General features: G+C 36.4%; 1 protein-coding gene across 5 annotated transcripts in view; it reads left to right on the top strand.

Annotated features, from left to right (window-relative positions):
- Positions 1-560: 560 nt before the first annotated feature.
- Positions 561-11,534, top strand: part of LOC140929058 (rho family-interacting cell polarization regulator 2-like) — a 28,957-nt gene continuing 17,983 nt past the window's right edge. The window contains exons 1-7 of one of the 5 annotated variants that reach the window (XM_073378888.1): positions 561-577; positions 958-1,026; positions 5,566-5,867; positions 8,535-8,583; positions 9,120-9,148; positions 10,613-10,637; positions 11,317-11,365. In XM_073378888.1, the coding sequence (XP_073234989.1) occupies positions 5,626-5,867; positions 8,535-8,583; positions 9,120-9,148; positions 10,613-10,637; positions 11,317-11,365 (394 nt within the window). In that variant the 5' untranslated portion in view covers positions 561-577; positions 958-1,026; positions 5,566-5,625. Of the gene's footprint in view, positions 578-840; positions 1,027-1,254; positions 1,358-2,591; positions 2,747-5,565; positions 5,868-8,534; positions 8,584-9,119; positions 9,149-10,612; positions 10,638-11,316; positions 11,366-11,534 lie in introns of those variants that run through there. The other 4 variants (XM_073378887.1, XM_073378884.1, XM_073378885.1 and 1 more) reach the window with 4 other exon arrangements.

The following is an 11,534-nucleotide window of genomic DNA, read 5'->3' as shown; positions in this document are numbered from 1 at the left end:
TTATAAAAAACAATACACGTTGTTTTAAATCAGCTTTGCAGTAGTCTTTGGACTTCTCGGCTTGGTTCTTTATATTTTAGCTGATTTGATCTCTTTTCTAGAGATCCAACGTTTACAACTAGCAGGATCTTCGTCCACGGTTTTTGCAGTTAATTTAATCCTTTATTCATGATTTTAGTAGCCGTGAATAAATAAATATATCAGATATAGAGTTATACACAACATTGAATTGTTTTATATAGCTTTTTCTATTGTATATAGATCCATTTGATGGCTCATATCTGCAATTATAAGATAACTTAGATAATACGCGCGTTCTGATTGGTTAAAAACCCATGGTTTATTGTGCCCGTTAAGCCCTTGATGGTGTAGTGGATACTGATGTGGATTATACATCAAATGACCCGGGTTCTAGTCCTACAATTCAAGCTACCTACAGTTTTCTTCCGTTTTCTTTCTTTTCTCAGCTGAGGAGAGCGGAGCGAAAAGTGCGGGAAGATTGATGGGAACTCTAGTCAGAGCAGGGATAACTGAGCAAAAGCGGATGGAAAATGGTCGGTTGCCGTATGCGCGCCCGGTATGCGCTTGACAATGAGTATACAGTTTATGCCATAATAAATGAATCAGAGTCCTGTCATCGTTAAAGAATGCACTCCGAAGGTCATGCCCACTCACTTGTGAGGACTTATTCACTGGGGACTGAACGACCTTTCGTAGCCACGTACTTAGAAAACTGATATGCAACAAAACCTTACGTACTGATCGTACTGTAGACGCCGATGAACTTAAAAATTGTCTATTTTTAGCGTTTAGGCCCAGTACTTTTTTACAAAGAAAAATTCCTCTTCTACTGAAAATATTTTTATTTCACTGCTCCTTTGTTTCTGTGATATTGGTCATATACCTTTTTGCCATTGTCTTATCACAAGTATTTGGTGTGTTTTGTTTGCTATTCAGTTCCGCTCTTGATGGTGACGCAGAATATGGGGATTCCTTCAACGTTTTACACAATGCGCCATTTTTCAGGTTTGTGCTCCTTCAGTTTTTGATTCTTTTTCTTAACTTCTTTCAGTCACAGCGCTTTTTTATATTTGAGAAAACTGGTGATAAATTCTTTAATGTCAAGACCGGCTGAATGAAAGCGCTTGATTTCTGACGCGTATTCGGAGTCCCCAAGCAACCCCCACAAACAATTTGAGTGGTAACAAATTTTAATGTACATCCTTTCTTACTTTTGACGTAAACGGCATATACATTATTTAGTGAATGATTACTCAATTCGATATTGCAAGAGTCCAGAAAATTTGTCATAAGGCGAGGATGAGAAGGATGACCTATGGCGAGAAAGGACAGAAAGGTAAATATCAGTGTTGTTATTCTCGATCCCTGTGCTTGCAATTGCATCAGTAGTCCAGTACCTCGCATGAACCTCGCTCTAATTCCAGTCCTGCTTGACCCAATAGCATGGGTTCGAGAGTTCAGCCATTTAAACTGACGTGATTTATTTGATTTTTCATAACTGCGTTGTGTTTAAATCTGTTATATAATGGCCAATATTGCCTAATATGAACATTGTTTGTTGTTGTTTTTCTCTCGAATTCTCTTGGACTGAAATGTGACTGAGTTGGCCGAGAGCTGAAACTCAAGACCGCTTTAAAAAGGAGAGAGGCTCATCGGCTAAAAGTAGATATACACTGAGGCACAGTGAATCGCGCACCGCGGCCTAAATAAACTGACAGGGAAACTGTATAATTTACTTTGTAAAAAGATAAAAAAAAAAGCATAAAAATTCACCAACAGCGCCAGGATTAAACTTCCGCTGGTGACGAAGCGGATTATTTTAAAGCACCCAGGGTCACATTTTAAGTAAGAGCCTGACAGCAGTGTAACAGGCTTCTACCTTCGGTTTTAAATTCCTTTTTACAAACATTAAACCAGAAAAATTCCCGTTATTTTCTTGTGAGTGAGAGTGTATTTAACATTTGTTTTAATTTCGATTTTGTTTTAAAGAATGTAGATCTTAACAATTACGCGAACAACCGGTATACTACGGCGAATAGCCTGTCCCAGGCTCCGAGATAGTCGGGTCCGCTGAATTGAGAAAGCGCGATACTTTCGCGTCTTCCCCACTATCTGAGAGGCTGGAACAGGCTATCCGGCGAATCAAATCTCAGCAAGAAAAGCGGCTTAACGGACTACAGCTCTTTTCTGTCTCTGGCGCGATCGTGAACATAACAAAACGAAGATAACAAATACAAACAAAACATATCGAACAAAAGAAAGGGAAGGAAGCAACATTAGCAGTAAATCCGCATTACTCCCTGTGTCATGACAATTTTTCTGCGGTGAGTGACTTTTAAAATCCTATGCACCAGTGGTCAGCAGGGGAGGAAATTGAAATAATCTCCCCGCGAATTAATCGTTTTTTTTCTTAGATCGCGTGCTTGAAGAGGTAATTATTACCCCTGCGTTGATTTATTGCGGTAGGATTACATGAAATTTGATGAGTTTAGTGTTTTTAAGAATGATAATTAGATTTTCTTAACCATCATTCCCTTATATGAAACAATAAGACTATACCACGTGACGTGGCCGCCATGTTCATTCGACTGAAGCCGTGTAAAAGTAAATAATCGAGGATGTGAACATGTAGTAGTTGTGTCTCCGAGGGATTACTCTGTCGTTTCGGTGTTAAAGTAAATAGGAGGCTTTCCTCTACATCGACGCCTAAAATAGTTTTGAAATGGTGAGTCTGTTGTCTTTTTTCTGGCAAAAATAGCGGTACAACTTTCGCCAAAATGGGTTTTCTCTTTAGAAGCTCATTTTGAAGGAAATTTGAACGGTTCATGTTTTCGCCGGCAATGCAATTTCTAATTTTAGCCATAAGAAATTTCGTTTAAGGAGAAGGACTTCTTTAAGAGGGGGTATTTATTGTAATTTTGATGACTAAAATCCAGTATACTTGAATTTTTGCGATTTTGTGCGGTTTCAAACCGTGAACAGCGGGTTTGAAATTTGAGATAAGCGTTGGCAGGAAGACATATCTAGCTAAAATATTGTGTGATGCAATTCGAACTTGATTTCGCTAAAAATTCGTGTTATATCCTCCCATGATTTTTGTAATATTTGTCCGTTACTTAACAATGAAAGTAATCTTAATCACAATTTGCTATTTATAAGTTTGAATTCATTGCTGGGTAGTCATGTGTATAACAACTCATGAAACAAGATCCTACATGCATAAGTTTATGTAAACCGTAAGCGTAGCTGAATTCCGTCAACAAACTGTGTACAATACCAAATTTGTCGTATTTATGATTAGAGTTTTCTATTTTCCAAAGAGAGTGATTAGTTTTTGGCTGTTTAAAGACCTTGTAAACTCAGCTCTAGATAATTTTTCTTTATTAAATATCATTATACTTTCTTAATAGAGATAAGTTTACATGGTAGCTCATTTTAAATCAACACGATCCATCGCAAATATAATACCATACCAGCTTTGACTGTATCCTGAATAAAATATGTTTGTAGGGATGCATATTAAAATTTTTCACACATGTCAGGACCCCATTCTTTCCATAAAGGTGCATTATAAAACATAAAACAATCTAAACCATGTGAAATAATTTATTACTCAGTAAAATTAATATATCAACTTGCAAATGATTATGTTTGCAAACTAAGTTAAATAATAGCTCAATTTGTCTGACCTTGTTGTTGTCATCTCGTTAATTCTTGAGCAGCGCTAAATTGTTTACCCAATATATGTTATCTATTGTGTTTATGTTGTGGGTAAAATTTGTTCTCAAGTTAAACTAGAATTTCCTTTTTCCTCTAGGAAACAAGGGAAAGCTCTAAATTATCAAACTAAGCTGAGTAATGATCAACCTGAGAACAGTTTTTCCAATGACACATGTATATGGCGCCAGGGTGTTTTATGATTGTCGTAAAATATCATAATCAGACAAAGAGGCCAATGCCTCAGCGCATATGTAGTTTCCATTGATTAATATCCTTGTATTAACAGGGCTATGAGTTATTTTATTCAGTTTCCATGACAACATCATACCAGGGTATACTTTGCTGTTAATATTGAGTTTTTCTGATTAAGTATTTCTATATTACTCCTACACTCTGGGTGTTCGAATTCAGTCTAACACAAAGGTTTTGCTGATAGAACATTGGCTTCAGTGTTACATATACATTCTAACTGAAACATGAAGTGGCTGCTAGTAAGTTTATGACCTATGAATCTTTCTTCGTATTGTTCTTGCCTTATTTGTACTGTCTTCATTTATTTAAATGTCTTATTGTAAAGTAAACAAGGTCTGAGGAAGTGAGACAGCTCCAATCTTCTCGAAGTATTTTAAAGTAATTTTTACCACCTGAAGTAGGTTAGGTTGTCGAAGTACACATTTTATAGCCTTACTGCTGGGCAAAAGCTACTCTCTCCTTTGGAGGAGACCAATTAAGACCTCCCCCATGGTTTTGACAAGACTGAGTTTCTTGTTATCCATGATTACAAGTCCATTTTGACGGGACTCTTAAATTTGCATTATATTGAGCTTCTGCAACAGGAGCAGTTGTGTTTAATAAATTTGTTTGGATGTGTCAAAATAAAAACCTTCCTTTATTTCCATGCTAAAAGTGGTCAAAAAGATGATCTTGTTTTTATTACTTTTGAATCATAAGACATAAAATGATGTTTTCACAGTACTGGATATCGAAGGAGCAAAATAGGATAAAATATATTGGCCTTTGTGTGGTTAGCATAAGTTGTTCAGCTGGAATAGAACTAGGGATCAGCACAGCCAACTGCAAATTGAATTTTCTAACAGTATATTGGCAACTATTTTGTCTGTCATATACACAAATATTTACATGGGGGCAAATTTCTTGCGGTAACATTAATTATTAACAAGCATAGAGGTTTGAGTTCCTATTAACCATAAATTCTTTCTTTTTTTAATTATTTACATGAAAGCACTTATTTGGAAGTACCGGTACTCTTTTTAGATAAATAGCAGTGCAGTTGATTCCATTTTGTCGAATATTTCCTTTATATGGGTTAGAAGTGTCTGCTGCAGTTAACCAATCATTTAGTTACAGAGTAACTGCTAACAACTGGTGTTAGCTGGCTCATTTAAATATCTAGCTGGGTTATAATGCCTAAAAAGGATGCTGCCAATCTTTCTCTGTAGATGCAGTTTGATAGAAGTTTCAGTTAATAGAGAGTCATGGCAGTAGCATTATGTATTTATACGCTTATGTTAGTATGAATGAATGTAATTATAGGAATACCTTTTTTGAGCTAAGCCTGCCTAGTTTTGAGGACTTTGACATCTTGATATTGCATATTAGTATAGTTGTTTGGCTATTTGCCTGTTACATAAACAGCACAGAAAACCCATGCCTGATGAACCTCTCCTTGGATGACCTGTTGAAAGGTTGACAAATGTTTGGGTGTTCTGTGTTACAAGAGAGAAAATTTCATGGAATACATGGTCAAAGGCAAGGCTTTTATGCAGCATAAATATTAATTTAAAATATTTTGTTGATCTGTAGGGAAAAGATAATAGTTCTGGCCAGAAGCCAGCAGCCAACAGACACTCAAGATCACTTCGAATGGAGCGAGGACATCATGTCACAGACAACATCCCTAATAGAACCCAGTCAGTTGGTGCAGCTGCGGCATCTCGCATCAGATCATCATCTGCGCTAGGACACCAAAGCCCTGCACAGCTGGAGAGAAAACATTCACAAATAATACGTAGACAATCTGGAATTTTAAGATCCAAGCCTTCAATCAAAACCCCAAGGATAGATCACACCACTAGCTTGTTTAGTAAATTACTGTCAGCATTGAGGTAAGATTCTTACTTTTCTTAGTTAAGGTGTTCACGATGTTATTATTTTGTTGCATCTGTAACCAGGGGTCAAAATAATTTCTGGAGAGTCTCTGGGCACGATGACTGGTCAAATTCATTTTAGCCCGGTCATGTATTGTTGCTAGCCAGTCAAATTTAAAAGGTAAATAACTCTTAAAACAATAGCCCTTGAACCAAAACTGGCGTTGTATATTTCCAAAAAACAGCTTCTGATATTTCGCAGGGTTGTGGAGCTGGAAAAACCCACAAAATTTGCTTTAGAAACCTTATCAAATACATGTCCATACAACATATTTGAAACTTATCTTAGCTATTGGGGCTGTTTAAATTGCGTAAACTTCATTAACACAATGAGTGAACAATGTTCCAAAATTACCAGGCTTAAATTATGTTGGGGAAAAAAATTTCTGCAAAATTTCTGTGAAATATTTGGCCAATTTTTCCGTGAATCTAACCATGAAAATCCCACAAAACTAGCCCTTTTTTCCGTGACCTATCAGAAGCCCTGAAAAAAGTCGCTGTTTAACTAATAAAAGTGAAAATATTTTTATTTTTGTGATGGAAGTGCATGAACCCCAATGTCTGTTTCAATGCATGAGTTGTAAAAAACAGTTCTAGTTGCATTTCACCCAGGATTTCAGATCAAAGTTCCACAATACACATACATACTGCAGGGCTTCTGATATTTCGCAGAAAAAAAAGCAAAATTTCGCGGGATTTTCAGGGGCAAATTCGCAGAAAAATGGACTGATTTCGCGGGTTTTTGGTGGGAAAAAAATCAAAATTCGCTGAAAAACCGGCCGATTTCGCCGGTTTTTTGCAGGAGAAGAGTCGAAATTCGCAGAAAAATCGGCCGATTATGCGTGATTTTAGCGGAAAAAGGTCAGATTTCGAAGGATATTCAGAGGCAAATTCTTAGAAAGATCGGCCGATTTCACCCGAAATTTTGGGGGGATACTTTGCCAAGAAACAATCAGTAAAAAACAGCCGATTTTGCTGGAATTTTTGGGGGCAAATTTCGCTAAAATCGATCAATTTTGTGTCGATATGATCAGCGTTGTTTAACGTTTTTTTTAACAGGGATAATCATTTGCTCTTTCAACAACAGTTCGCTTGAGGAATGAGCGAATGCAAAAGCTATTAACATTATGGTTATAGTGCCCAGTTTTTCGCAATGTTCATCTAAAAACGCCTGGTAGTTTTGGGACGTTGTTTACTCGTTGCAGTGACAAAGTTTCGAGATAAATTTGGACGTTTGGGGTGAATAAAACAGATCTAATAGCCAAGATAAGTATTAAATATGTTTTGCCAACATGTATTTGGAAATATTTTTGGTGGATTTCACGGTATTTCGCGTTTCTTTGGGAATTTTGCAGGATTTCGCGGAAATACCTGAATTTCGCGTGTCCGCGACCACGCGAAATATCAGAAGCCCTGATACTGAAACAACTGAAACATAACTGAACAGCATGGGAATTCTAATTTATATCATTTTCAATGCGATCCAATGCCGTTACCGGTCAACATGACCAGCAAGACAAAAGGTTGACCGGTCAACTCCCCAGTCAGTCCGGACATTATCCGTTGACTGGTCGTTATTTTGAGCACTGGTAACAAAACTTAATTATTTTACTGCAAATGCCCTCTTTCTTGAGGTACATCTAACTCAATGCAAAAAATATATATATTATCAATGAAAATATATATTGTTATTAACAGGGCTTCTGATATTTCGCGGAAAAAAAAGCAAAATTTCGCCGGATTTTCTGGGGCAAATTCGCGGAAAAATCGGCCGATTTCGCGGGATTTTCGCGGGAGAAAAGTCAAAATTTGCGGAACAATCGGCCGATTTCGGGCGATTTTCACGGGAGAAAAGTCAAAATTGGCAGAAAAATCAGCCCATTTCGCGGGATTTTAGCGAAAAAAAAGTCAATTTTCGAAGGATTTTCAGGGGCAAATTCTTAGGAGAATCGGCCGATTTCACGGAAAATTTCAGGGGGAAACTTCGCCAAGAAACAATCAGTAAAAAACAGCCGATTTCGCTGTTTTTTTTTTTGGCAAATTTCGCTAAAATTGATCAGTTTTGCGTCGATATGACCAGCATTGGTGAACGTTTTTTTTAACAGGGATAATCATTTGCTCTTTCAACAACAGTTCGCTCGAGAAATGAGCAATGATTAACATTATGGTTAGTGCCCAGTTTTTCGCAACGTTCATCTAAAAACGCCTGGTAGTTTTGGGACGTTGTTTACTCGTTGCAGTGACGAAGTTTCAAGCTAAATTTGATCGTCTGGGGTGAATAAAACCGGTCTAATAGCCAAGGCAAGTATTAAATATGTTTTGCCGACATGTATTTGGAAATATTTCTGGCGGATTTCGCGGTATTTCGCGTTTTTTTGGGAATTTCGCGGGATTTCGCGGAAATACCAGAATTTCGCGGGTCCGCGACCGCGCGAAATATCAGAAGCCCTGTATTAATGGCAATATTGTCATTATAGAGTACCTCAAGAAATTAAGGTGGCTTGATTGGACACTATTTTTGTCCACACACCTTCCATTCAACAGCATAATCAGATTGACTTTTATTGTAAATCTAAGTGTATTATACACACATGGATATTCAGACTGTTTTTTTTATCTCTGCAGTGATTATGGCAAGCATCTTGAAGATGCACTGAGTACTGTAGAACCCAAGGTAAATATTGATCATGGTGTAAAATAACTAATTAACAGCTAGCCGCCAGAGGAAAACCCTTCACTCCTTTTACTCCTTATAATTATATAGTGGCCACAAAAAAATATACCACTAAATCAAATTTCTTCTGTACTATGCTGTTTTACATTTGAATGGGCAACTCCATGATGGTGACAAATAATCACACTATAACATGGCCTAGAAGTAACTTGTAAATGCATCATTAATTGTCACGACTGACCGTATTTGATAGGGAAGCGCAGATAAGGTGAATATGATGTACAGGCTGGTGTGTTCATTTTTAATATAATGCTTTGCGCAATTGTGTGGTAAGTGCATAGTAGGTAACGTTAATTAAAGCATGATTGTCCTGGCTTAACCCTTTTGTGTGCATTTCCCTAACTACATGTACATAGTTTGTGAAGGGTTCTCCTGTAAATTGTGCAAAATTAACTGACTAATGATGCAGCTTGCTGGTTATTAGATTTTTGGCATGCACTCAGTACTTAAGATAGTGGTGTTGTTTTACTTCTCAGAGAAAGAGAATTGTTGAGGAGAGAATAAAGTAAGTATGACTTAGTATAGAACACCCTTAACCCTTTCACTCAAAAAATGTGACTATAAATCAACATTTCACAAAAAATTTAAGATTTCATTTTGTAACATTCACATTAAAACAGTAGTTGAGGATACAACTTACTTTTGCAGTTGCCAAAAGAAAACCTCAAAAATTTAGGCTTGCCAGGATTCAAACCCTGACTGGCTCTGCAACAGTGGTGCAGCGCTCTAACTAATTGAGCTAGCAAGCCAGCTGGGATCATTCCATTATGCAACTATGTGAAAATTCTGCTAAAGAGGTTTCATTTAAATGGTCACACCATAAGATTTCCTACAGAGTCAAAAGACTCCCAAGACTCCAAATATTCACTCTGGCTGTGAAATTGTAAGGTCATGATGGTGATACATGTATATGGCAACAGAAAGATTACTTAAATAAAACTGAGTTCTTGCTGTTTAAAACTTAATCATTCCATCTCTTTAAATTTGTCAAATCAGGCTTGGGAAATTTTTTGGGGGTTAAATAGCTAAGGACTGTCTCCAATTTCAGAAGTTCACATTAATTTTTCTATAATATTTAAGCATAAAATTAGCCAATGTCACATTGTGGTTGTGCTTTGATGGCAAAAAAATGTTCTAAGAAGTGTGAAGCATTGCAAATTTGTTGTTTACTTGTTAAAGCTATTGCTTTAATTTTGTGATGTTCTCATTGCTGTCACCATTGTTAGGGTTGCATTAACTCCCTATATGAAATTCTGAGGAGAGGGGGTTCTTAAATGCCAAAATGGGCAATTCCAGAAAATATCCATGCCATACCAAGGAAGGAATTTCCAAAATGGGTTATCCCCATAACTCAAACCGTTTTTTGAGTGCTTAAAAAGTCGCAAAAAAAAATCAGTGTACTGGCATCCGAAATATTGAATTTTGAATTTCCCATTGACGTATTGTAGGTATATAGTTTACAAGCGGAGGCTGACGTTGTTTGTAACAAATGTAATGTGAGACAGTTTCAGTTCTCAAAACGCATGCTCTGTTGGGCTATGTTTTGTTACGTTACGTTCTGATTTATAATCTAGAATATTTTTCAGTTTTCACTTAACGTGTATACAATTGAATGTGATTAAAATGTTCACTGTACATTAAAAACTAGTTTTATTTTTCCCTTACTTTTGGCTAATTGCTTCTAGCTCTCGATAACTCGAACTCCCGCTAATTCGAACTTTTTTCAATTCCCCTTGAAGGTTCATGTTATCGTTCAAAGAACCCCCCCCTCCCCCACTTTCCCTTGCTCTTGGAATTCCAAAAAGCCGTCCATGGTATGGCATGGATATTTTCTGGAACTGCCCAATGATTATTTGAAGGAAAGTATGTAGCTGAACTGGATTTCCCAGATTGGGTGGAGAGTTCCAACTATTGAGCTTGGAGAGTAGTAATGTTGTTTAATTAGAACGTTTTAATGTTTAATTTTTAGGTTGATTGCATCACGGAAACAACAGGTATGTTAAGCATGTGGTATTAATAAGAGAGATAAAATAGTTCTAGTTTTCATGTTATTTTTACCATAAATTCTCGGTCTTTTTTATTACTGGTACTCACACAATTGGTAGTATGTTAGTTTTGATGATAAACATTCATGGCAGAGTATGACAATTAGTAAGAAAAAATGTTGTGAAAGTGATTCATTCTTCAAAATTTAATAGTGGTCATCATTAGCTCATTATGAAAAGTTAAACCAACAGATTTAAGGCTAGTATTATCAGAAATAGAGAGAGATAATTATGTTGTCAGAATAATAATAAAAATTATAAGTATGAAAGCAGTTTTTGAGTTACTTGTAACTTACAGACATAATAAAGGTCAGCCCAGCTAAGAGAAGGCACAACTCTCAGAAATTGCCAGGAACAGCACTTGCTGCCGTACAGTAAATTGTAGTTCATTGGAATTACTTGTGCCTTAGACGTCTGCAGACAATTGCAAAATGAGAACTACATATTCTATGTACAACAGGATCCAGGATTTTGTAAAACTGTTTTGGAACTTATTACTTAATTAATTTAGATGTTATGATTTCTCTATTATTCTTTGATTATAAAATGCAAGGGTATATTACTCCAGTAAAATACTGCAAAATCAATTCATAAACATCCACATTTATACTCTCTTTATTTCTTGTAGATTGATGAAATTTCCCAGTTATACCTTTATGAGCAAAAGATGAGAGAAGGTGTTGGAAATGTTCTGTCTGATATAGTAACATTTAATTTCAATATTTATTTCAAATTTCCTTGGCATTTATTTAAAGATATTGGCTTTAAATATTTGGTAAAGTTGGGAGTTTCATTGAATTTCACTGTTCATCTGTATATTTGGGATGGTAATTAAGGGTCAGGATC

This window comes from Porites lutea, chromosome 2 (genome assembly GCF_958299795.1).
Source record: "Porites lutea chromosome 2, jaPorLute2.1, whole genome shotgun sequence".
NCBI classification, from domain to species: Eukaryota; Metazoa; Cnidaria; class Anthozoa; order Scleractinia; family Poritidae; genus Porites; species Porites lutea.
The sequence above is the reverse complement of the archived record's forward strand: the minus strand, read 5'-3'. Positions and strand labels throughout refer to the sequence as shown.